At 47.0% G+C, this 27,286-nt stretch overlaps 1 protein-coding gene across 2 annotated transcripts in view; it reads left to right on the top strand.

The window, feature by feature from the left end:
• Positions 1-27,286, top strand: part of COL22A1 (collagen type XXII alpha 1 chain) — a 326,455-nt gene that overhangs the window by 76,567 nt on the left and 222,602 nt on the right. For both annotated transcript variants that reach the window (XM_003311931.6, XM_063817403.1), the window contains 5 exons: positions 5,503-5,614; positions 11,899-12,022; positions 17,270-17,545; positions 25,668-25,748; positions 26,766-26,888. In XM_003311931.6, coding sequence (XP_003311979.3) covers positions 5,503-5,614; positions 11,899-12,022; positions 17,270-17,545; positions 25,668-25,748; positions 26,766-26,888 — 716 coding nt within the window. The remainder of the gene's footprint in view (positions 1-5,502; positions 5,615-11,898; positions 12,023-17,269; positions 17,546-25,667; positions 25,749-26,765; positions 26,889-27,286) is intronic.

Here is a 27,286-nt window from a genome sequence, read left to right as displayed (position 1 = left end):
TGCTGCCACCTAGTTAATTCCTTGTTGTTCCAAGTTTTGTTGTATTCAACTCTTTGTTTTTGTTCACTGAAACCAATAAAAGTGGAACCAGAAAGTAGAGCATAGGCTTGCTTTTTGAAAACAAGTCTATTTCATATATTCTCTCCAATATGACTGCTGAGGGGAAAAGCAGATGAAGGTGTCCATTTTTAGTGGTGTTTGATGGTGCTGTGAAGTAGAGGATCGGCCCACTTTGCAGTTCCCGGCCCTGACTTTTCCCAGGGTAGGCACGTGTCCGCCCAGATTCTGGACCAGCTCTTAGGCTCTCCTCACTCCCCCTCATCCCTCAGTGAGTGTGTGAGGGGCTGCTGAGGCCACCTGTGAGCCTCCTCTGAGTAAGAGCCCTCACTCCCCATGAGCCTCCAGGGACCCCACCTCTGTGAGATTCCTCAGGTGGCCCTGAGAAGCAGCTGACTATCCCCTTTGCACAGATGACAAATGGGGGCTTAAGGGGCTGAGAAATTGCCCCGAAGCCGTGGAACTGCTGAGTCTGAGAACAGGGACAGGAACCCAGGTGTGGCTGGCTGCGGTGCTCTCTTTCCCTCCACGCCACTGCTTCCGCTGCCTCAATTACACTGGCTGCTGCTTTTCTTCAGCAGCGACCCCCTCCCCCAGCTCCCACCTCAAGAACTCCCAGGTGCTGTCTGTGCCCCTCCTCAAGGTGACAACCCTGCAAGGCACGTCCTCACCCCTGCATCACTGAGGAGGAGGCCACCAGGACACGTCCCACCTCTGGCCAGGGCTGGGCCAGGTTTTGAACCTAGAATGGGCTGGTCTCAAAACCTGTTCTCACCTATTCTGCCTTTCTCTGGGACAACATCTAATCCTAAGCAGACTGTACACTTTAGGCACCAGTTTCATGGAACCCTGGAACCGCAGGGCCCTCCAGGTCTTCATGGCCAAGCTCCCCCATTCAGAGGCACCAGCCCCTCCCACTGCTGGGGCTCCTCAGGCCCCAGGACACTTCCAGACACAGGGGCCCCAATACAGGGGCAGCCCGGTGGGTTGTCAAAGGCCCCTTGTTGTATGGGGCCCAGTCAGTTCCAACAGCTGCTCCTCACTGGGCCTCCCTGGGAGCCCAGAGCTGTGGGGACTCTCCATGCTTCTGTCCCCAGGCGATGCTGAGACTGCAGCCTCTGGGGCATTGAGGTCCTGTTCAGGTGGGCTGGGGGCTTTGTCAACAGCAGTGCAGGGGAGAGATGAGGGAGAGGGAGTGCTCGCAGCATGCATTTGGTGAATGTCTCCCAATGTCTGGGTGACTGGCCTCGTCCAACTTGGGATCTCTCGGGGACTCCCCAGGACTCCCTCTCCGGTAGGTGTGGTGGCTGCTCCCAGTCATGCACTCTGGAGGCCTGGTCCTTATAACCAGAGTGAAAGAGGTGGGGCTCTGGGGTGGTGGCAGAGCGATTGCCAGGGGACCAAGCTTCACTTGGGTCAACAGGTTCCCACTGTGGTCCCCAGGCGGGGACAGTGGGGTTGACCGAGTAACTCCTGGGTGCTGGCTTCCCCCCAGGTGTTTAATCCCATCATCACACTTAGGTCTCATGACACCCCTGCAATAAATCATTCTCTCCATTTTTCCAGTTACGGAAACAGGCTCCACAAAACCGGATAACTTCCTCACTGTCCCAGCTGGAACTCTGTGTGGGAGCAGAGTGCCTTGGGCTGCGTTAAACATCATAGATGCCCCGTGTGCATCGTACCTTTACCTGGGATTAACCCCATGGCTTTGAGTAGGAACGGCGGCTGTTCTATTAACTCCCGTCTCCCGGCATACTGAACGGAGGGATTCTTCACTGCGTACAATTGCACATTCAAATTAACTGTTATGTAAAAAATGCAGTTTGACTGGGACTCTTCCCAGCCATGGCAAGAATTGGGGGAAATATGATCAACAGTTTTTGGTGCTAAAAACACAAAAGATGATCAAATTGTACCCATTCTCCCAGTTTACAGATAAGACTGATAGAAAGAAAATGACTCAGCCAGGATCACAGGATGTTGGTGTCAGGGAGACCCACCCACCTGTCCATGCCGCATGTTTATCTAGAGTTTGTGAGGGTTTAGAGGAGTGATCATGTTCTCATTCAGGGTGAGGGACCCATTAGAGCATCCAGCATTTAGTGAGCAACTATTGTGTTTCAGGCATGTTCCTACATTTTCTCATTTAAAACTCAAAGTGATTTTCCAAGACGTGAATGTCTAATAGTAGAGTCAGAATGTATTGCCACTGGCAGACAGGCAAACACTGTGCAGGGCCATTGTCCTGTCCAGGCCTGATGACTGGTCTTTTCCTTTTCCTTTTCCCTTTCCCTTTCCTTTCCTTTTCTTTTCTTCTTTTTCTTTGCAACAGAGTCTCTCTGTGTCACCCAGGCTGGAGTGCTGTGGTGCGATCTAGGCTCACTGCAACCTCTGCCTTCTGAGTCCAAGCAATTCTCCTGCCTCAGCCTCCCAAGTAGCTGAGATTATAGGAACCCACCACCACCCCTGGCTAATTTTTATATTTTTAGTAAAGACAGGGTCTCACCATGTTGGCCAGGCTGGTCTTGACCTCCTGACCTCAAGTGATCCACCTACCTTGGCCTTCCAAAGTGCTGGGATTACAGGCGTGAACCATTGTGCTTGGCTGACTGGTTATTCTTAATGTCCCATTTGGTGGATGAAGACATGAGGTCCAGAGAGGTTGAGTAAATTACCTGAGAGCTGGCAGGGAGAGAAAGTGTGGGAACAGGGATTTGCATGTAAATTGTTATCATAGCCCTTACTTGTCTACTATACTCTGTTATTATTATCCCAATTTTACAAAACTGCACAGGAAACAAGCCCAGAGAGGTTGAGGCTCGTGCTCAAGGCCACACAGCTCATTTGTAGGACTTCACTCAGGAGTATCTGGGTATCTGGTCCACGTGCTGGGTCTTCTCTCCCCCACACAGTCTCTACCAGGGACCAAGGCTGCGTTACAGCTCAGAGTGAGGCCCTATGTTCAGTTTGACAAATCTGCACTGTGGGCCAGCCCTGCAGGTCCCGATGGGGATAGGGTGGCGAACTCAGCAAGCTGGGCCCTGTCTTCAAGCAGCTGGCGGGTCAGGAAAGCTGGCCTCACTCAGCCTGTGCCTAGTGGCAGCCTCTCAGCTGGATCGACCCATGCACCACAGGGGACCTCAGTTGTGGGACTGTGGGTGCCTGTTCCCTCCCACAAACCAACCGTCTCCAGAGATGCTGAATCACTCACACTAGTGTGTGTAAACAAGCACGGTTTGGAGGGGTGCTTTTTCCATCTATAATGAAGCTTCTGAATACTGTTCCCATCTTAAGGACCCAATATCATTTAACAATTATATCATGAATTCCATTAAATAGCCGGTGTGTGAAATGCTATTTAAAAATGACATAATGGCAGCTCTTAGTCATTTTCCGAGAACTTGACAACCTCAGGATGGCAAAGGGCAGGGAACGGTCCAATCCAAAAGGTGCAGGGTTTCAATCCCAGAGCAACCTTGCCCTGCTCAGAACCCCCTTCCCAGACCATCGCAGGCCAGAGCAGGCCTCTACCTGGTAGCTTCCTCCCGGAGCGCCTTCCCTGTCACCCCAGCTCTGTTCCTCTCCAGTGCCGCCCCTGCTCGCTGACTCTTCATGCCTGGAATTGTATTGCACACTTGCACTGTGCATTTCCTTATTTCTGGGGTCCCCACAAGTTCCAGTTCTCCTGGAGCCAGGATTTTGTGTTGGTGCCTGCTCCAACCCTGGAGCTCACAGGGCTTGGCATATTGGAAGCTCTCAAAAACATCTACTGAATAAATACATGACATCTATGGACAGAATTTAGCATTAGAGGATGCTGTAATTGTGATGAGAAAACAGTAAATATAAAAAGTGCTTTGTTGGTGATTTACTGTATGTCAGGTACTGTATGAAGAACTTTGTATCATTTAAGTCTCATAGCAACGATGTACATTCGAAAATAATCCCCTTTTTACAGATGAAAAAAGCCAGTGCTCAGAGATGTCAGGCAACCTGCCTAAGGTCACCCAGCAAAGACATAGTGATTAGGATCACCACCCAGATCTGTCCGGTTCTAACACTCAAACTTTACGTCAGGACTACCTGCTTCCCTCCCTGACATTTCTTACACAATGCTTGGCATGGCCCTGGCTCTCAAAAGCATGAATGAATAAATAATCTCTTTGGGCAGAATTTAGTGGTGAAAGAGGCTAAGAGGCTTTAATCATTATGTTAGTCCTACAAGTCCATTTCCTGTTTGTTTTTTTTTCTTTTTCTCTTTTTTCAGTAGTACCTTAGAATATTGGAAACAATGAGGAACTCTTCCTAAAATCTCATGGGTTAGGTGTGAATACCGAGAAGTATATTATCCCTGGGGGGGCACAGGTGAGTTCAGCCTGGTGCCTGCCTTCAGCCGGCTTCCCTGTAACCTGCTGAGAGCTTTCCCCAGTGTCTGAGAGAGACAGTTTCAGGCGGGTGTTGAGTCACACTGTTAGCCTCCAGAACGAGTGTTGTCCTCAGGCCCCTCTGAGAACCTGGTCTGCAGAAAGCATCCCATTGTGGGGGAATGTGGACAGCGTGTGCTGGTGGTTGTGGGGAATCACTTGTAAAAAGAAACCCACTCTGTGAATTTCTCACCATATGCCGAGTGACGCATATTTAGGGTCTTACACAATTATCGCAGAGCCCTACCCAGTAGGCATCATTGCTGTCCTTCCAAGTGAAGTACCCGAGACTCCTGTGGGTCATGTAGCTTGCCCAGTGTCACATACCCATGGCCGCTCAGGATCAAACCCCCGTCCTTACCCTTGACCCTCACCCAAGTCCAAAGCCCCTGATTTTTCTGTTACTTTACATTGACAATGCGTATAAGGTCCTCTCTTAGAGGGAAATTAAACTGAACTAAGGAAAAACAAAGCAAAACAAAACAAAATCATTTCAAATAATGCAGTATCATGAAGACAGTTTATTCCTCTCTGATGTTTCCCTCTTTAAAAATCATGAAACTTAAAAGCTGCCAAACTGTTACCCATGTAAAGTCCAGATGCAAGGCAAAAATACGGCTGCAGGAAGGAAAGCCGTGAGTGGCCGTTTGCCTGCAGAGCCAGCCTGCAAGAGCGAAGAGCACACATCTGGGTTTCGTGGACACCAAGACCCTGCGGCCCTCACACAACCAGGACACCCTCCATTTGTCTCACGCTTAACCACATGCACACACATTTTCTTGAGAAAGCCAGTTGTCTGTGTTCTGCACCTTTTTCCTGGAGTTGAAGCCAAGGCTATACGTCTCATTACTCGGGTGCTTGTGTTTTCTCCCTGAATATGTATTTGAACAATTCCCTCCCGATCTGTTCTCCTGGGGCAGGATGGGCAGGCTGCCTTTGCAGACAGCGGATGTGATTTTCCTTTGTCTCTTATACTCTTCCTTCTCCAAACTCACTCCCAGCTCTTCTCTTTGTACAGGTTTTGACCTGATGGATTTGTTCAGTGTGAAGGAAATCTTGGGGAAGAGAGAGAATGGAGCTCAGAGTTCCTATGTACGGATGGGATCCTTCCCTGTGGTGCAAAGTACTGAGTGAGTGGCCACTTCTCTTTCCAGACCTGCCCAGGGTGTCATGGGAAAGGGCAAGAAAGGGGCCCAGCAGCCTGTTTCATACTTGGCACCAAGCCGGGCTTTAACCTACTCAGTGCCTTGTAAGGTTGCCCCGCGATGAAGCAGCTGAACCACTGGACCAGGGAATTCGACCTGTGTTTTAGCCAATCTATTATCATTGACTTCATTGGTTCTCTGATCCTTCTACACCTATCTCTCCATACACATTTGGCATTAATCATTCATTCATACATGTGTTTTTCGGTCCATTCATGAAATAACAAACGGGTATGGTTTAGTAGTGCATAGCACCTACTAAGGACCTGACACTGCATTCATGGCAGGCGTGGCTTCACCAGAATCTCGGAGTGGCTTTGGTCAGTTGAGACTGAGTATCACTGTTGACTGGGTACTTGGCTTTACACATTACTGAATGCCCTTGTGCCTCGATTTTCTCATGTTTTCAATCCAAAATGAACGTTCCTGCCTTGCTACATTATTGATAGGATATGATGTAAAGATTTGTCCAGTTCCTGACACTTATTGGGCCTCCAGTCAGGGGCTAAAGATGATACCAAAATGAATGCTCTATTCTTCTTATTACAGGCAGACAAATCTTTTGAAGACAAAAATGACATTGTTACCCAATCCTGACCCCAAGAGAGGTTCTTGGATCTCATGCAAGAAAGCATTCAGGGCGAGTCCACGGTGCAAAGTGAAAGCAAGTTTATTAAGAAAGTAAAAAAATGAAAGAATGGCCACTCCAGAGACAGAGCAGCCCCAAGGGCTGCTGACTGCCCATTTTTATGGTTATTTTTTGATGATATGCTAAACAAGGGGTGGATTATTCATGCCTCCCCTTTTTAGACTATATAGGGTAACTTCCTGACGTTGCCATGGCATTTATAAACTGTCATGGCGCTGATGGGAGTGTAGCAGTGAGGACGACCAGAGATCACTCTCATGGCCATTTTGGTTTTGGTGGGTTTTGGCCGGCTCCTTTACTGCAAGCTGTTTTATCAGCAAGGTCTTTATGACCTGTATTTTGTGCTGACCTCCTACCTCATCCTGTGACTTAGAATGCCTTAACCATCTGGGAATGCAGCCCAGTAAGTTTCAGCCTTATTTTACCCAGCTCCTGTTTAAGATGGAGTTGCTCTGGTTCACACGCCTCTGACAATATTGTGTTATGCGACCTCTCTTCCATCTTTAAACTATTAATATTTAATTGCCTCCAGTGTTCTTAGTAAACTAAAAGGCCAGGAAGAGGAAGGTCCCTGTGTGACCCAGCCCTGTCCTGTCTTTGTGGCCTCCTGGCTCATCCTCCAGGCCTCCCTGTCTGCCTCCTGTCTCTGTTCTAGGTCCTCCCAGGCATCCTCCTCCCACTGGGAGGCCTTAGTTCATGTTCTTCCTCTACCTGGGACACCTGCCCTGCTCATCCTGCAAAGCATGCTCACCCATTATGCTCTCTAGATGCCTTCCTTGAATCCCCAAAGTCAGGCCTTCCCCTTACCTACCCTCCTCCCAATTTGTACTTCTGTACAGAATGTGTTAAATTTGAAGTTAGCTGATCAATTGTGCAATAGTCTTATCTCCCCTGCTCAATGAGAAGTCCTAGAAAGGAACTGAGTCTTGGTTTCTGCTACAGTCTCGGCACCCAACTAAGCCCTGCCCAGAGTAGGGAATGAGGAAATATTTGCTGAATGAATGAGTCAACAGCCCGTAAGGAGTGAAAATGTTCTTTCAGATGCTAGTCTGGCAAAGACTGGCTTTGAACGCCAGCTCATAGAGTATGGGTTTCTGCATGTGTGTGATCCTTTTTGTTTTTTTAATTCAGTGAACATTCTCTGAGTGCCAGCCACACACCAGGCACTGTGTCAGACCCTAATGTCATTTCATCCATGGCTCACAGTGTCTGCATTCCAAGAGCGATTTTACAGAAGAAGAAATGAGACAAGTCACTTCCTCTCTGAGTCTCATTTTCATGAAACAAAGACAATAATCGCTGTCAGCCAACTCTTGAGAGAGTCATTTTCCCAGACAATGAGGTTTTCTCTCTCCACACACAGCCAGGTGCTGGAGGATGTTATTATGAATCACCTGGCCCCATGCTCATGTGGGGGGTGCACAGGGATGAGCAGAGTCTACACCCTGTTTCCTCCTTCACTCCCCCTCACTTCTTTGCCTAATATGTCCAATTCACCACCTATTCCACTTGTAAGCAGAAAGAAATCACATGGAACTTTAAGAAAAAAATGCAAAAGAGAAGGAACAAAATAAAGAAAGCAAAAGTTACACAAATCTAGTGGAAGGGTCTAACCAAGGACCACTCTGTTTGCTAACCTTCTAAGGAGGCACTTGCATCAAAGAGCAAAGCGGCCGAATTCAGGCAATGCTCTGTGGAACACAGCATGGGACCCTGATTCTGGGTCACGGATTTGGGCTCCTTCCTGCTCTCTGAGAGTTGCTCTGAGGAGGAATTTCCACATTTGTTTTAATGGCAAAGCACCCAAAACAAAATCAAATTGGCAAAGCTCTTTCATTTCAAGAAAGGATATTATACTTTTAATTTCTAAAGCTTTGAAGTTTAAACACATATACATAAAACTTTAGTTTGCAAGTTAATTTTGTTCATAAAGAAAAGAGTTGTCACTTTTAATATTTATATTTTTTCTCACCTTTTTAATATGTAAAGGGCATTGACGCACCTTATCTAATTTATTTCTCATGACAATAACAGAAACGAGCAAGGCAGGTATTACACTTTTCACTTAGCTGGTACAACATTTGAGACTCAAAATGGGACAGTGATTTGTTCAACACCTCACAGGTCAGAAGCAGAGGCTGGCCTCAAACTCAGGTCCTCTAATTACACACCATTTACCCTTCCACTGCCATCTCATATCTGCTATATTATTTGTGGAAAAGATTGGATTCAGCTATTTCCTTTCTTTAGATGTTTTCTGTTAATGATCTTTTTTCTCCCTGATTAAAATGACTGATACACATATGTATGTATATATAGGTACATATGGGTACATATATAAACACACGTGTAGGTATATACATATATATACACACACATGCACATATACCCACATATGTGTGTGTATAACCTAAGCAAAAGTTATTATAATCAGGGGAATAAAAAGTCATTAACAGATAAATCTGTACTTTTTCTTATGATATACTTGTCTGTGTGTATTTCAAAGGTATAAGAAGAAAGTGTGTTCAGGGAAAAAAAAATAGCATAATTGGATTCATTAAGAAAATAAGGAGAAAATGGCCGGGTGCTGTGGCTCATGTCTGTAATCCTAGCACTTTGGGAGGCCAAGGCAGGCAGATTACTTGAGGTCCAGGGTTCGAGACCAGCCTGGCCAATGTGGTGAAACCATGTCTCTACTAAAAATACAAAAAATTAGCTGAAACCCTGTCTACTAAAAACACAAAACATTAGCCAGGTGTGGTGGCGGGCGCCTGTAATCCCAGCTACCTGGGAGGCTGAGGCAGGAGAATTGGTTGAGCCCGGGAGGCAGCAGTTGCAGTGAGCTGAGATCATGCCATTGCACTCTAGCCTGGAAGACAAAGCGAGACTCTGTCTCAAAAAAAAAAAAAAAAAAAAAAACAGGAAAGGAAGGAAAGAAAGAAAAGAAGGAGAAAATGAAAAACAAAGCAGCATACTGATCTGTAGCTACAAAGCGTGTGTCTGTGGATGCAGGTGGGGAGGCCCCATCTTCCTCCTGCATGGGCAGTGACTGAGGGTGTCTCTGAATGCTGAGGGAGGCCCAGGTGCTATGAGTGATGGGCCCTGTTCCTACTACCTGGATGTGATCCTGGGTGAAATCCCAGCTCAGAGAATGACTTTGAACAACTGGGCCGTCATCTCCCAGCCTGGAGATGTAAACTGAGAATCAGAATCTTGCTCGCAGGTCCTACAGCCAAACAAAGTCCCTGCGGATCTGCAAGTCTGAGAACCAGGAACTCAGACGCCTCCCCACTTCCCTTCCTGTCTGTCTGGCCAGGCAGGGTCCACCTCCTCCAGCAGGGAAGTCAATATCATGTACATTCCTGAGGCAGCTCCCAGCCCCCAGGGCAGGATTGGGCTCCCCCACGGCTGGCTCTGCAGTTAAGGTGCAGTCAGCTGGTGATTAAGAGAAGAGCCTAGGAGAGCAGGTCCCAGGTGTGTCTCCCTCTGCCACTTAGTAGCCAGATGGTATGGAGTTAACCCCTCAGAGCCTGAGTGCCCTCAGCTACAGCACGAGGATCAAAATACCTTTTTTTTTTTTTTTTTTGAGATGGAGTCTCGCTCTGTCGCCTAAGCTGGAGTGCAGTGGCATGATCTTGGCTCACTGCAAGCTCTGCCTCCCGGGTTCACGCCTGTAACACCTTCTTTATAGATTCTCGTGAGGAAGAAATTAGGCAATATGTGAAGAGTTGTGGTGAGCCTGTGTTAAGCTCTCAAAAGATACGTATTTTTATTAAATCGTAGACTCTTATGTCAAATGAGATCCTAAGTGTAAGTGCTTTACTGAATCTGAGAAACACTATGAAAAAGTAAGCTAAACTTTATTTTGATAGGATGTAAGTCTAGGATAGATCAGTGGTTCTCAACTAAGAGAAATTTCACCCCCACCCCCCAGGGGACCTTGGGTAGTATCTGGAGGCAATTTTGTTGTCACAACTGAGTGAGGGGTTGCTACTGCCATCAAGTGGGTGGGGGCCAGGGAGGCTGCTCAGACTCCTACAAGGCTTGGGACAGCTCCCACATATATGTTGTCTAGGATGCGTCCTCCAGGAAAATCAACCAGGTCCTGTACTAGCACTGGCGAAAGAGAGGTTTCTCCATGGAAATGGCTGTTGACAGTTTTCAAAGTTCTGCATTCCTTCAGCTTTTATGAAGTGCCTGCCGTGCTGCAGGGACCCGAGTGGGTGCTGAGGGACAGGGATTTGTCAGTGTTTCCTCACCAGGGACCTCACGAGGAAAACATGGGGAGGCTGGCGAGCTGGAAGACAGGTGGCTATGAGTCAAGCAGATGGGGAGAGATGAGGAAGGAGGGGGTGATGTCAATGATGTTTCCCAGAACCCTGTTGTGGAGGGAAGGAGAGGAAGAAAGAGGGGAAGTGGGAGATGGCTCAGGTCCCGGCTGGGGATGTGCAATCAGGAGAGGCTGCATGTTGGTGGGGGTGGCAGGGTTCTGTGCTGATATGCAAGAGGCAGGAGGGAGCTCAGGTGCCCTGTACATGATACAGAGGAAGATGGAAGAGCAGCTGGCCTGAGAGTGCTCCGAGGACAGAGGGACTGAGGGATGGCATCTTGGTTCTCGGTGGGGGGGATTGAGCCTCCATAGAAGGGAATTAACAATTTTCATTTCTGAATTTGGAAGAGGGAAAGCAGCCCGAGGACTTGGTGGGGGTGGAGCAACAGGGAGCTGAGGCCTCCCTGAGGTGAGAGGCTGGCTCCACAGGCCAGGCAGGAACCTGGGCCTTGTGGGAGAGAAGAGGATGTGCTACATCCCAGTCTATTCTGGCCGCTATGACAAAGCACCGTAAGCTAAGCTGGGTGGCTTATACACAGTGTTTACTCCTCACAGTTCTGCAGGCTGGGAAGTCTAAGGTCAGGGTCCTCATAGACACCATCCTTCCCTGTACTCTCACATGGTGGGAGGGGTAAACAAGCTCTCTGGGGTCTCTCTTATAAGGGCATAAATCCCATTCATGAGCTTTCTGCCCTCAAGACCTAATCACCTGCCACCAAAACCCCATCTGCTGTTACCATCAGCTTGGTGTGAAGATTTCAACATATGGATTTAGGAAGACAGCAACATTCAGACCATGGCATCCTGGCATCTGGGACAGGGCACCAAGCAGGATAAGGTATATCCATTTGTCCTGGCTGAGGAGGATGCAGCAGGGAGCAGCGAAGCTGGGTGTCTCTCCATATTTGATCCTGGGGGCGTGACCATTTAGCATTTACTGTGGATGTCATCAGAGTCATGGTGGTGGTGGAGAGATGGAAGCAGACGCACCATAGGGATGGATTTGAAGGTGCTGATGTTGGAGCCTCGGGGGTCATGACGATGGTCTAGGCCACATTGAGGCCCTGACCTAAGGAGAAGGCAGTGAAGGCAGGCCAAGAAGGTGGATGGTGGAAATATTTAGGAAGTCAAATTGGCAGGGCTTGATCACTGCTGGGTTGTGTGGGCTCACTTTGCTGGCTCCCTGCTCTCGTCGCCAAGCCTGGTGTCTTTGTCTCCATTTTTCTCCAGGGATGTGTTCCCCCAAGGTTTACCTGATGAATACGCCTTTGTCACAACCTTCCGGTTCAGGAAAACCTCTCGGAAGGAAGACTGGTATATCTGGCAGGTCATCGACCAGTACGGCATCCCACAGGTAAGGGCAGCAGATGCCTTATCTCAGTGGTCCTGAGCTTTCTGTTCCCCTCTCACAGTGGATGGCACCACCCACCATGTTTTCTCCAGGGCTCTTATCCCTGGGCCTAGAGAGATAGAGAGCCTGGCGTATGGAGGCTCAGAGGACCTGCGGGGGGGATGTCATGAGACCCAAGAGGTCTAGCTTCTTGTCCTAATGATAATGTAGTACCAGGCCTTCTGATGGGGGTAAAGAAGACTGAGTTCCTGTCCTCCAAGGCACTTGGTCTAGCCAAGGACATGGACACCAACTCTGCTGTCCTGTGACACCTATATTGGCAGCATGAGTGACCCAGCTTCGTGATGCAGTGGAGGGCACTGGCTCAGGGTCACATAGACCTGGGTTCAGGTCTCGTGTCTACTCCTTCATTCGTGTGGGTCCTGGGATGGGTTACTTTATCTTTCTGAGTCTTGGTTTTCTTAGCTGTAAAATGGAAAATAGAGTACCTACCATGAACCGTTGGTGGGAGAATCAGATGGAGTAATGGTCTGTAAAGCATCTAGAACAGTGTCTGATACGTAATAAAATCTCATCATGAGAAGTTCTCTTCAGTGTTCTTCTGAATGAAGCTCTGGGTCCTGTCTTTACTCACCTCTGATGTGTTTCAGCTTTCAGTTCCCATGAAGGTAGGACAGCTCTCCACCAGCACACAGTCCGGTGAGGAAAGAGAAATCTGAAATTCAAAGCCATCAACACCATCTGTTGGTTTGAGATAAAAGCAACACTACTATTTGTTGTCTGCCAAATCCAAATCCCCTTGTTCTCAAGTCATAGACAAACCGTTTCTTTCTCTTCTCCTAGTAAAATGAACTGGATGAAGATATTACTCACTTTTCAGCTGGGAGATACTGACTAAACTTTCCCTGGGGGCTAAAATAAAATAAAAGCATGCTCAAGCAATTGGACTCCAGCAGTCACACTCGTGGCCTGCCATCTGAGAGGGCAAGATACTCTTAAACAGTGAGCTCGCCCTCCCAGGTTGAGGCTGGGCCCTGACTTCAGATGCGTTTGCTTATCAACATGTACATGCTCTTAGTAGGAGCTGGGGATTGTTTGGAGGGCTTTACAAATACTAATTCATTTAGTCTTCATAATAACTCTGTGAATATTTTCTACTGTTAGCATCACAGTTATGAGGAAACTGAGCCACAGAGAGGCTAAGAAATTTGCTTACCTTTTGACAGGTAATAAGAGCAGGGGTTGAGATTTGAACCCAGTCATTCAGGTTCCCACATCTGTGCTTTTAACCATGTGCTCAGCTGGCTTCTGTTCCAAGCCTGTCCTGATCAATTAGTCCTGCTGAATGATTTTTCCATAACATCCCTGGTCATACTGAGATGCAGAGACATTGAGACATTTTCAAACTAACTGCTGAGAGGCTTGATTTTGTAAGTGTGGAAGGCTGAATGGAGGAGTTGGGATTCTTCTCCAGAGGCCACTTTTCTGGAGAAGTCCATTGCATTCCCATCCAACTCCATCTCCAATTGCACAGGTCTTGCTTCTCCATTTTCTCAGGGTCTGGTGCAGTGGGACTGGGCACCTGACATTACATTCTTGTGGGTGAGCCTGCACCGCCCCCTCAGTCTGGGATCTCTTCCTTCATGGCATTTGCAGAGCTGTCTGTGTCCTGTCTGCCATGTGTGCATCTTCCCCTCCTTCTGTCAAAATGAGTAATGGGATGAAATACCACAGAACCATGCAGAGATGAAGTCTGTCTTGAGATTTGAGATTCCTGTCTGAAGAGGCACACAGAAATTTACCCTTGTTAATCAAGGCTTGGTTGAGTGCCCGTCACCAGAAGTGCCAATGATGTGCACTTCCACGCCCTGGGGAAATACTGGCTAGACATAGGAAAGTTGGATAAAGACCTATAAAGAAGATGAACTGTGAGCAGAGTGGTGTTGGTTGCATGCCCATGCACTCTGTCAGTCATGGCAGATCTACAGATAGAGAAGTTCATCTACAGATATATATGTGCATGCTTTCATTTGCCATTTACAACCACCCTTAAAAGCTGACATTTTCCCCATTTGTCATTTGGGTAAACTGAGGCTGGGTTTCAATAAGTCTTGTAGGCCAGTGTAGGGACTTTTTGTTTGAGAAGAGACTCTGTGGAGTTGCACAGGCCCAGAAATAGGAGGACAAATTAGGAGAACATAGTAGTGATCCAGGCAAGTGTGGATGCCGGCAGTAATAGTGAGATTAGAAGAAACAATCAGGTTATAGATTAATTTTGAAAATAGAACCAGTAGGATTTGCTGATGGAGCTGACATAGAAAGTGCCTTCCCCAGGGCCACCCAGCTAGTATTGGTAAACACAAGACATCGGACTGCTGGATGCCCTCCCTTGCTCTATATCATGCTAGAGGCAGAAACATGGGAAAGTCATGTCCCCAGGAAGCTCTGAAGGTTCAGGGACACAGTGCTCGAACATATGAAATAGAAGACCATGTTTAATCATGCAATTATTAGCTTTATATGTATTAGAAGTATTAGATCATTCGACAGGGTTTCATAGTTTTCTATTTTATGCCCTACTCATAGCATAAAATAGGTGATGCAATTAAAATAAATCCCAGTCTTCCTTGGTTGTACTGAAGCCATGTGGAGCACAGAAAAAGAGACCAGAAGACCCAGGTTGTGTTGAATATGTAGCTGATCCCCCTGCACTACGTGAGCACCTTCCTTTAACTACAGAGACTCTTATTCATTTGTTCATTCCTTCATGCATTCAGTACCTTGTTATTGAGTGCCACTGTGTACCATGTGTTTTCCTAGCCACTGGGATTACAGAGATGAAGAGAGAAAGTGCCTGTTTAAAAGCATGGATGGGAAAGACAAAAAAGGTGAACAAAAGATATGCATAAGATAATTTCATATACTGATGCTGTGCTATGAAAAAAGTCAATAAATGGTTGGGCACAGTGGCTCATGCCTGTAATCCCAGCACTGTGAGAGGCCAAGGCAGGCAAATCACCTGAGGTCAGGAGTTCAAGACCAGCCTGGCCAACATGGTGAAACCCCGTCTCTACCAAAAATACAAAGATTAGCTGGGCATGGTGGTGCGCACCTGTAGTCCCAGCTACTCGGGAGGCTGAAGCAGGAGAATTGCTTGAACCTGGGAGGTTGAGGTTGCAGTGAGCTGAATCACTCCTCTGCACTCCAGCTGGGATGACAGAAAGAAAAAGAAAAAAGAAAAAAGCCAATAAATCACATCTTGGGATGTGAGAACAGATGGCCAGGTTAAAATCCAAGAGTACATGTTTATCAGAGAAGGTTTCACTGCTGTGATGCCTGTGAACTTACTTGCTTAATTCATTATTGCAAATATTTAGAACAGTGCCTGGCAAATAATAAATACCATATAAATGTTTTATATATATTATAATTCTCATAATCCTCATGACAATTCATTAATTAAATTATCATGGATCAATTTATATAATCCTCTTCACAAATAGGCACTACTATTGGTCCCATTTTACAAATGAGGAAGCTGTAGAAAGGTTAAATAACTTACCCAAGGTCACACAGCTAAAAAGTGATTCATTGGTTTAGATGTAGGCTGGCAAGAGACAGCCCCCACTGGGCCCACATTTTTGACGAGTGCTGTAGCAAAGTAACTGGGGTTAAGGGAGCTGATGCGGTTAAGGGATAAGGGTTAAGGAAACCAACAAGAAATGCCAAGGCATGCCAGGATCAGCCACAGGAGGAAGCTACCACCTGGGCCTGGATAGGCAGGGGAACGGGGAGGAGATGGTGAGTTCTAGAGTCACAGAGGAGGATATATGTCCAAAGAACTGGGGCACATGGAGGGACAAAGCCACTCAGGAGCCACAGGGAAGCCAGGAGGGGTGGGAGGAATAAATACTCCAACTCTCTCTCTTCCTGCTCACTGGTCTCCATTCCAATGGACTTCCCATGGGCCAAGCTCAACTAGAAGCCAAAGGGCCCAGGAGCCGAGAAGAAGTCCTAAAAGGTCAGATCCTGGGAGCAGGGAGCCCCAGGGAAGGGCAACACGTGAATATTAGAGCAGATGAAGACTAACCTTGCAGAGATGGAACAAGGAAATACTATTTCAGTCACTCAATGGATACTCATGTTCTGTGCCTTCTATTCTGTTCATACTTTTGTGCACTGATTGTGTTGTGTTCCTGACACCTGGCATGTTGCCTGCTGGGCACACAGGATGTTTGGTGACTATTCTGGAGGGATGACAAAATAAGTACATGGATGAGAACATACTCATTTATTCATTATTAAAAAGCAATCAGGCTAAGCACGGTGGCTCACATCAGTAATCCCAGCACTTTGAGAGGGCAAGGTGGGCAGACCATTTGGGGTCAGGAGTTTGAGACCAGCCTGGTCAAAATGGTGAAACCTTGTCTCTACTAAAATCACAAAAATTAGCTGAGTGTGGTGGTGCACACCTGTAATCCCAGCTACTCGGGAGACTAAGGCGGGAGAAGAGAATTGCTTAAATCTGGGAGGCAGAGGCTGCAGTGAGCTGAGATCACACAACTGCACTCCAGCCTGGGCAACAGAGTGAGACTCCATCTCAAAAAAAACAAAACAAAACAAAACAAAACATCAGAAGTAAAACAGTAAAATCTTCTCTAGAATTTGCCCATTACAAAATGCCTGTGCATTTTCCAAAGGCTACCCCAATGACCCAGACAGATCAGACCTCTGCTATCAAGAAACATTTTATGGGAGCCCCAGCTTTATCCTCAAATAAAAGACAGTGTAGGGTAATAGATCAGGCCTGAAGATATTTTTGGTTTAACCAGCCCACGATTTTAAAAGACACTGAAACTAGTTAGGATTTCTGGCTTGTCTCACAACTCAAGCCCCTCTGCATGAATTGTCTTGGAGTCTCACCAAAGCTCTCTTACCCGCATAGCCCTTCCAGACAGTTGAGGCTGTGACCCCTGAGTTAATGTATGAGTGCAATTATTCCTTTTAATACTGGGTTTAGAACAGCCTGCAAGGTAGACATCATTAACACCATTGTGCGAGGAGGAACCCGAGGCTCTCAGAGGTGTGAAGGAATTTGTCCAAGCTCAGGTGGCAGGTGACCAGCTGGTAAGAGTCACAGCCAGGATTGACTCAGGATTGCTAGGTCTGACTCTGAACTCCCGTTTCCCATTCTCTCCTTTTCCCTTGGCCCCAAGAAGCTCAAGGAGTCTCTGGTCCTTTCCTCCCCAGGTCTCCATCCGGCTGGATGGTGAAAACAAGGCAGTCGAGTACAACGCTGTGGGTGCCATGAAAGATGCTGTCAGGGTGGTCTTCCGAGGTTCCCGGGTCAATGACCTCTTTGACCGGGACTGGCACAAGATGGCCCTGAGCATCCAGGCCCAGAACGTCTCCCTGCACATTGACTGTGCGCTGGTGCAGACACTACCCATCGAGGAACGGGAGAACATTGACATCCAGGGCAAGACTGTGATTGGCAAGCGCCTCTACGACAGTGTGCCCATTGACGTGAGTACCACGGGGCCTTCTGCAGCCCAGGTTCCAGGCCACCGGGGAGAAGCCTTGGGAGCTAAGTGCCCTCAGTGTTCTCCACACCTGCATGAACCAGGTACCAAATCATCACCTTGGACCGTCTTAGAAGGAAAGACCCTGACTCAGAAAACTGCCATATTGGAACCCCAATTCACCATCACCCATGTATTAACTCATTCAGTTATTCAACCATTCCATCAATCATTCATCACATATACATTGAGCACCTACTATGTGCCAGGCACTGTGCTCCGCACTGGGGACACTGGTACCCACAAAAGAGAGCAAGACTGACATGGATCTGGCCGCATAAACAATTTTAGAGAAAGGTAGCTCCTAGGTCTGCAAAGTCACACACACACATACATACATATATAGATACATATGTATATGAATATATATATGCAGGTAGGTGGATAGGTATATAATAGTTTCTGATAAATTTAAATACAGATTTTTTCCTTCTTCCTTGATTGTAAAAAAAATTGGAAAATATGTGGAAAATAAACAATAATCATCCTCATTGCACCAACTAGGGATAACAACTGGTAATAACTGAACATCCTGAATCAATGTTCTTTCCTTCTTTTATTTTTTCTCTTCCCTCCTTACTTCATTTCTCTTCTGTTTTTTTCATTTCTTTAATTTTTCTTTCTTCCCTCTGGAAATACTTACCCACATCTGTAGCCACAGTGACGCATACACCATAAGTGTGTACGTAATACAATACACACAGACACCTTGCACAGTGATCCACATGTTCCATCTTCAAGCTGAAGTCAACCTTAGCTCCCATGCCCAAGAGCATCCCCCACTGCCTGAGAAATAACAGGAAACATGATGTGGGGAAAGCTCTTTCCAAAACCATTTTACATATCTATGTATACATAAGCATAAGCAAATATAGTACCATTACGCATAGGATAGATTCTTGGAAGTTTATGTAAATAATGGACTACATCTGGCTTTTTTTGTTTTCTTTACTCAAAATTATGTGTCTAAGCTTTTATTTTTTTTTAGCTAAAGCATAATGCTTTGTTATATATTCATTCATACGTCATTCATTCTCCTGTTAGTGGTATTTAGATAGTTTCTAATGTATCACTACATAATTAGCAAGCCTTGGACTTTGAAAAGGGGGTACATCTCCATGCACTTTACTTATGAGGAAAATGTAAGCAACAGCTGCCCTTTAAGCTGGAGATATAGATTAATTGAGAGCATTTCTTGGAGGTATGTACCCTCAAGTTTAATGATTGGGCTGTGGGATACACAATTTTTAACTTTCCCATGTATTTCAAATTGCTCTAGAAAGTGACCTTTATATGTGTGTATGTATGTGTGTGTGTGAATATATATATATATGTTGTGTGTAAATATATAAATTATATATAATATATAAACATTATATAAACATACATACATTATAGACAAATTATATAGATAATGTTTATTTAATTTATATCTATATAATTATATATACCATTATATATAACTATATATAATATATAAATATATAAACGTGAACATTATATATAGATACATATAATTTATATCTATATAATGGTACATTATGTAGATATAAAATATATGTGTATAATGTTTTGTTGTTTTGCCAGTCTGCTGGGCATAGAGGGTAATATTGCGGTTTTCATCTGCATTTGCCTGATTACCATTGAGACTGGAAATCCTTCCCTATGTTTACTGATGGTTCCCACGTCCCCCTTTGGTGATGCTAGGCCATATCCTTTGCCTGTTTTACTACTATGCTAGTTTTATTTACTGAATGATTTCTAGATAATCTTTACATATTTTGTATACTAATTGCTTATTTGTTATACATGCTGCAAAATTGTTTCCTGGTCTGTAAAACATAAACCATAAGAAAAAATGAGTAAGTTGGGAAACATAAAATTTTAGGAAGTGGCATTCTGGAAAAAGACATCATAAACAGGTTTATAGACTTTGTCATAACTTGCTTTGTTAACAGAATGATAAATCATCAAAAACCCTGTGCATACCAATTTTTAAAAATTAAGCTGAGAGTGAGTTGGTCAGGGGTAGTGGGGAGAGGAGAGATTGGGGCTTGCAGAGGTGGGAGGACAGACACGTGCAAACTGCAGCTCGCATGCCAGCCACTGCCAGCCAGCTGTAACACCATCGCCCATGTCACACACTGTTCATGTTTTCCAGGCTTTGTTTATCTGTTAGATTGTTTAATCTCTGAAATGGGAATCACACCCTGTTTGTTTTTATGTGCAGTTGCTGAGGGGATGAAATAATAGATGTGGAACCAAGTTAAGCAAAAAATAGTAAAATAAAAGTAAAGCTATAAAATCATTATTCAGCCTGCTGCTAATTCTAGCTACTTGTGCAGAGGCTCTGTGCCACGCATTGCACTAAAGTGCTCCTTTACCCCATTTCTGACCAAAATCTTTACAACTTCAGAAAGTAGATAGAGTGGACATCCTCATTTCACAGATGGAGAGAGACGCTCCTGGAGAATTGGAGGACTCTTCTGAGATCACAGAGCCAACAAATGGCAGTTGGGGTTTCCACTCACACAGCCCGTCTTCCAAGTCCATTTGCAAACCTCTCCCTGCCTAAGATAACAGACCTCAAAGGGCTGGACAAGATGGAGCTATGGGGTATTTATGACACAATAAGGATCACTGTTATCTCCCTCAGAGTGTGCATCACGGTCACAAACACAACCCTTCTTAATCCTAAATTCAGGCCAGGTGGGTGGATGCTGCTCACATTTTATAGGTGGGGAGATTCCAACTGAAAAGTATCAGGTGACTTGTTTAAGTTCCCTGTGTTGGGCAGCCAGGCTAGGACTCTGGCTCTGTGAGCTCCATGGTTCTACTGTCAGCCCCTGAATAACAGTCCCTGAAGCAGATACCCTCTGAGCTGTAAGGAACCCAGAGAGCATCTTATCCAGCCCCTCATTTACTCTACAGACAAGGATACAGAGGCTTAGAGGGAATAACGAACATGTCCAAAGATATAGAGCAAGATTAGATCCTTCTAACCCTGGTTCCAAACATCCAACAATGAGATTTCCACTATATTTCTATTTGAGGTAGTGGGAGACTATATTTGAGTTAAAAGTCTCCTAAAATAAGTGCCAACTTTAGCAAATAGCCCCACATCCCTAAAAATGCCTGTCTTAGCCTTTGAGTTAAACAAAATTTTTCTGGAGTCCAAGCTCCCCTATAGCCTCTCTGGTGCTGTTTCCTCAGCTGTAACAAGAGAAAAATGAGCCCTCCCTCCACAGGGTTGTTGTGTGATTAAATGCTGTATCATATGTGAAGTGCTTATAAAACTTCCTGGAATACCGCCAGCTTTCAATAAATGCGCCATCATGAACATCATCACCACCATCTTCACATTATCATGGTGGTGGTGTCAGGTTTTGAAAACAGGAAGAGGATTAGCTTCCTGGTACTCTCCAAGGTACCCATTTGTATTATATGGTCGACCCCTAAACAGGGGATTGGAAATCAGACCTGAGTTTCCTTCTGGACACATCCCCACCACATACAACACCCTAGTATAGTAGAAGTGGTTGGTTCCCCACCTATATCCCCCTGGGTCCTCATCATTTCAGTGCATACCAGCTGTGCTGCCAACTGCCTGCACCTGTCTTGCCTGAGGGCTTTCCCTCTCTACCAGAGACAGTGCTATCCATTCTCAAGCAGGCATCAACACCCATGGGAGCAGCCCTCCGCCAAGGACTGGTGGCAGTTGGAGTATCAATACCCCAGCTCCCTCACCACTTGGCATCCTAACTCTGAGTCACATATTCTTGATGGGCTCCAGAGTTCCCCAACACATGTAAACTGCAGATGCTCACAGTGGTAACACCCTTGATAACAGCCGTTTACAGGCTAGCTTCCTTTCCCTAACTCACTTTCCAGCTCTGCTACCAGTGCTCCCAAATTAAATAAAGATGCTACTTCTTGAATAGACGTTTCTAGGTCTACTAAACTAGACTAAAACACCCAGGCCAGTGGCCTCACCTGTCTGCACCTTCACTTCCTCATCTATAGAAAGCAGATAGTGGAAACTCACACCTGTCATAGCTATTGTGAGGATTAAGTGGGATCACTAGTATGTAAACACAGCACCTAACAGTGCCTGGCACACGCGGAGTTCTCAGCTGGGTTAGAGGCAATAGAGAATAATGAAGAGTGTCCATGGGGTTATTACACCCATTGACTGTTTCATGTTGCATTTTTATGTTAAAACCAAGTATCAAGAAAATATATAGGAGAATCAATACATCTCTACCTCTTAGTAAATCTTCCAGAAGCATCAGCTGTGGTACTTGTAGCCACATGGTTTGGGGCATTCTACACATTCTACACTGAAGCTTCATCTGTGGCTGACACTGTGTTGTCATGGGCTCTGTTTCCCTTCGTCCCCACCACAGCCCTGTGAGTCCATCTCACAGAAAGAAAAACTGAGGTTCAGTTTTCCTAACTTGACCAGCTGATATGAGCGAAAAGTAGAGCTGAGGCTCAGACTGGGCCATGCTGAATGCAGCCTTCCAGCTGTCTGTGCTCCCTAATTGGTTTCCACACTGCAGCCAGCAAAGGGTCTCTAAGCTGCTGATGGGTGGGAAATGGAGGGAAGCTGGGATCCAGGGAGCCAAGTAGACCCATGCAGCAGTTCAACCCATAATTGCTGAGGGCAGAAACCGGAGCAGGACTTCCAGACAGGAGTGGGGCAGCACAGTGATGTCAGGAGGTGAAATCCCAGGGTGTGGGGCAGGGAGGAAAGGAAGAGAAGGATTGAGTGGCTGGAGCAATGCTGAGATTTCAGGCAATCGGAAAGGGCCCCTCTTGGCTCAGAGGACCTCTCACCCCACCTGAGAACGCCTCTGTCCAGATCCCAGTACAGTGTGCTCTGTGCCTGGCCTGCCTCTTGTCTCCTTCTTCTCCTTCCCTGTCCCTGCGGCCTTGCCAGGCAGTCTCAGCTGCTGCGAGTATGTTTGATAATGAAGAAAGCAGGGCTGTCTCTGAAAGTAGGCTTTGTTCAAAACCACAATTTTTCATTTTGTCATTTTCTCCTGTTTCTGGGCTGGTTCTCTACAGGAAATAAAACAGACAGATGAATGGTATTGTTATTGTTTCTGCTGAACAAAATCAGTGGGGTGAGGGGCTACACTTCAAGGGGCACTTCAGTGTGCAGAGGGACTCCCGAGTCCAACATGGGCCTGAGAAGGGAGCAGGGGAGTGGTAAGTCCAGGGCACTTGGCATCAGTGTTCAATGCAATAAGCGTTCCCCCCTCCACTGACTGAGATCAAGCTCCATTTGATAAATGCCCATCCAGTCATCCACTCGTCCACCCAGCCATCGAATGTACGGCACTTTTATAAGTCGGACTGCTCCAGCGAAGGACAGGAGACAGGAGACCTTGCCCTCGTGGTCTATGTTCTATTAGGGATGTTTAAAAAACTGAGCTAAGAAACAGACAGAATCATTCATTGTGAGAAGTGCTGTTAGGACCACATTCAGGATGTTGTGCTAGAGTGACAGGGAGGGCCTGTGTGTGGACAGGCGGCTGAGGAGCCAGCGCAGGAGCAGGAGGGGTGGCAGGAGGAAACCAATGTGGCTGAAGGAAAGGGAGCAATGAGCATGGCAGACTAGGGGTGAGCTTGAACCATGTCCTGCAGGGCCTGGGGAGAGCGAGAGATTGTCGACAGCTCTGTTACATTAGCAAGAGTTCGGCTTTCGTGCTTGAGAAGGCAGCACTGCCTGGGATTCGGTCCTTGCTCTCGGAAGTCCTGGAGCCTGGAAGGAAGATGGACATACAGACGTCTAATTATCCTTCAGTCTGCTGTGTCTGATGTTAGCTGTCTGTGCAATGTATTAGTCTGTTCTTATGCTGCTAATAAAGACATACCCAAGACTGGGTAATTTATAAAGGCAAGAGGTTTAATTGACTCAGTTCCAAATGGCTGGGGAGGCTTCACAATCATGGTGGAAGGTGAATGAGGAGCAAAGTCACATCTTACATGGCAACAGGCAAGAGAAAGCATGTGCAAGGGAGCTCCCATTTATAGAACCATCAGATCTCATGACACTTATTCACTATCACAAGAACAGTATGGGGATTCAATTATCTCCACCTGGCCCCACCCTTGTAACATGGGGATTATTACAATTCAAGGGGAGATTTGGGTGGGGATACAGCCAAACCATATCATGCAAGATGCACATGTGGCAGAGAAGAGGGCCTGATGAATTCTTGGCTGTAGAGGGAGGTGTATCAGTTATACCTGTGGCTATGTAACAAGTTATCCCATCTCCCCCAGCAAAAGCAGATTAAAACAACAAACATGTACTGTCTCATAGATTCCATGGATGAGGAATCTGAGAGTGGCTTAGCTGAGTGGTTCACTCAGGGTCTTTCACTGGGCTGCCCTCAAGCTGCTGGCCAATGCTACAGTCATCTCAAAGCTCAAATAAGGCTGAAAAGCCACCTCCAATCTCACTAGGAGCTGTTGGAAGCTTCTTGTGAGCTGTGGAATGGAGGACCTCAGTTCCTTGCTAGTGTTTGCAGCCACCCTAATTCCTTTCCACCTGTGCCTGTCCACTGAGTAGCTGACAACATGCTACCTTCTGTGCCCCATGGTGAGTGATGAGAGAGAGAGGGACACACAGAGAGACAGAGAGAGAAGAACACACTCAAGACAGCAGCCAGTCTTCTTATGACCTGATCTCAGAAGTGACATGCCATCACTTCACACCAGGGGAAGGGAATTAAGTTCCCAATCTGTGGATGTATTTGAAAAACAGCCCCTAAAGGGGATACCTGGATATGGCTCTGGGTGGTGACTGGGAGATTGCTCATTGCTCAAGGGCTTTCCTAGAAGAGGTACCACGTGCTAAAGCGTGAATGTACAGGTGTGGTTTGCCATGTGGTTAGATGCTGCAGAGTGCAAGTGCAGGTGAAGAGAGGGACACCTGGGGAGCCAGGCAGGGCCAGGCCCTGGGAGGTGGGGTGTCCCACGAAAGGGCCTGGGCTTTGTCTGTAGACTCTGTGTGTGTGAATGTGTTCATGCATGTGGATGTTTTAGCACCACAACCCCTTTAAATTTTAGGTTTTTTACGTGTTACGTCTTGTTTAAGGGGCTGTCATATTAAAGGTGGTGATAGAAGTAAGTTTTTATTTTAAAAGTTCACTGAAACAACTGTGGAAATGCCTGGAGAGGTTGAAAATAGGGATATGTGGAACTTGGAGGCCTTTGCAATAGCATCATTAAGGATCTTGTTCAATGCAGTGCTGGTGACATGGAGAGAGGATGGTGGTGTGCCCCTGTGTGCGGAGCGGAGGGCAGAGGCCTTAGCCCCTTCAGCGTAGAACAAAACGCTGGACTTTAACGTGTCCTGAAGCCCCTTCAGTGTAGAACGAAACTCTGGACTTTAACGTGTCCTGAAGCCCCTTCAGCGTAGAACAAAACGCTGGACTTTAACATGTGTCCTGAAGCCCCTTGCACGGGGGCTCTCCCTTATGGAAGGAAGGGGTTGTATTAGTCTGTTCTCACACTGCTAATAAAGACATACTCAAGACTGAGTAATTTATAAAGGAAAGAGATTTAATTGACTCACGGTTCCATATGGCTGGGGAGGCCTCACAGTCATGGCAGAAGAACAAGAGACATCTTACTTGGTGGCAGTCAAGAGAGAATGAGAGCCAAGAAAAAGGGGAAACCCCTTATAAAACCATCAGATCTCGTGACACTTATTCACTACCATGAGAACAGTATGGGGGAAACCCTCTCCATGATTCAGTTATCTCCCACCGGGTCCCTCCCGAAACACATGGGAATTATGGGAGCTACAATTCAAGATGAGATTTGGGTGGGGACACAGCCAAGCCAGATCAGGGGTGTGAGCAGATGATGCTTAGCTCCTTGTGAAAATCCAGAGTGGAGCCCAGGATAGGAGTATCCCGGGGTGGACTCAGGAAGACCCCAAAGAGGAAGTGGAACCAGATAGCAGGACGGGGCCTGTGTGAAACCACGGAGGTTTCTGGGTTCCAAAGTCCCTAAAACTTATCCTCTCTCCTTGCTTTCCTTTCCAGTTTGACCTACAGCGGATTGTGATCTATTGTGACTCGAGACACGCAGAATTGGAGACTTGTTGTGATATCCCCTCGGGTCCGGTGAGCAGACTCTCACACAGAGAGGATGGGAGGAAATGGGCGTGTGGCCTCCAGAGGGAAGGGGAATCCAGAGCTTAGGGTTGGGTGGTTGGGGGTCAGGGAGACATCCACCGTCAGAATATGGCCTGAGAGGGAGCTTAGGGTATGGGTTGGGGGAGCCAAGCCATGCAGGTTCCTCCAGGGCTACTGTGGTCTGTACCTTAGTCAGTGTAACCCCAGTGCTGCTAGCTGAGTGAAGAAGCCTTGCTCTAGGGGATGTAGGAGGCCGGGGCTGGGAGGGTGTTTCTAATGAGGGGATGACTGTCCGTGCCACCAGCGCCCAGAGGAGGGAGAGGCCGCAGTGCCCTGGGCTGGTCAGCAAGACAGGGAGGTCAGGACATGGTTGGCCCAAGACACCAGGGTTTGCCCCTTCAATCCCTCTGTGCAGGCTCTGCTCTGTTCTCGGACCTCAGCCTCTGCCCCGTTTCAGGCCTCTCCCTTTCCAGCCCTCTTTGCCAAGTCCTGGTCACAAGGCTTGCTTGAAAGACTCAAATAATAATGGAGCCTGCTTCCCGGGCTGCAGGGTGAGATCCACGCAATGCCTGGTTAGCCTCATCCCCAGGACCCAGTTCCAACTCAGCCAGCGCACCCGGCTCAGGGCTTCTGTGGCATGCAGATAGACAGCAGGTGCTGGGAATGTGCAGCCAGATGGACCTGGTTGTGGAGTCAGAGGGTGAGGGAAGAACAGAATGGGATGAAGAAGGAAAAGGAGGAGGTGAGAATAAGGACAGCGGGAACTGTTGAGCACTTGCGAGGTGCGAGACTGTGGGCGGTTCACCCAGATTGCTGAGCCAGCCAGTGAAATGGCTGAGCCTGGGCCTGCCAGGCTTTCTGCCCCAAGGCCTCAGGAGAGACATCCTCAGCGTTTTCTCAACCTTTGGCTGCCTGGTTCTGAGGAAGCACCCGACACTGTGCTTCTGCCAGGGAGTGCCTGCTGAGTGAAGAGCCAGGTTCTGACCTCCTGGGCTTTCCTTCCAGTGCCAGGTGACCGTGGTGACACAGCCTCCACCTCCACCCCCACCCCAGCGGCCTCCCACCCCAGGCAGTGAACAGATTGGGTTTTTGAAGACCATCAATTGCTCCTGCCCAGCTGGAGAGAAGGTATTGTCTGCAGTCCACCTTCAGCCCCAGCAGAACCCTGGGTGGTGCAGTGGGAGTTTCCCATCATGCATGTGGCCTTTCAGGTCATGGGGGCACCAGGAGGCCCATGGCTGTCAGCTCACAGCACCCTGTGTTGTGCCTTGGACCTCTTGCTTCTTGTGCAAACTGGAAGGGGAGAGCTGCATACCAAGTCCTGATGACAGCTTTCTAGGAGCAGAATGTGCGTTCCCCAGGCTTCCCAGGTTACTCCTTTGTGATCTCCACTCAGGGGTGACTGAGTCAAATGAGATGCTGTTTGAGAATAAGACTCAGAAGAAGACAGTGAGTGAGGATTTCTATGTGCTTTGCAAGAACACACCCTCATTCCTTTCTTCTCAATGTTTTATTTGATTAACCAT

Source organism: Pan troglodytes, chromosome 7 (genome assembly GCF_028858775.2).
Source record: "Pan troglodytes isolate AG18354 chromosome 7, NHGRI_mPanTro3-v2.0_pri, whole genome shotgun sequence".
Classification (NCBI taxonomy): Eukaryota; Metazoa; Chordata; class Mammalia; order Primates; family Hominidae; genus Pan; species Pan troglodytes.
Note: the sequence above shows the minus strand (reverse complement) of the source record. Positions and strands in the feature narration are given on the sequence as shown.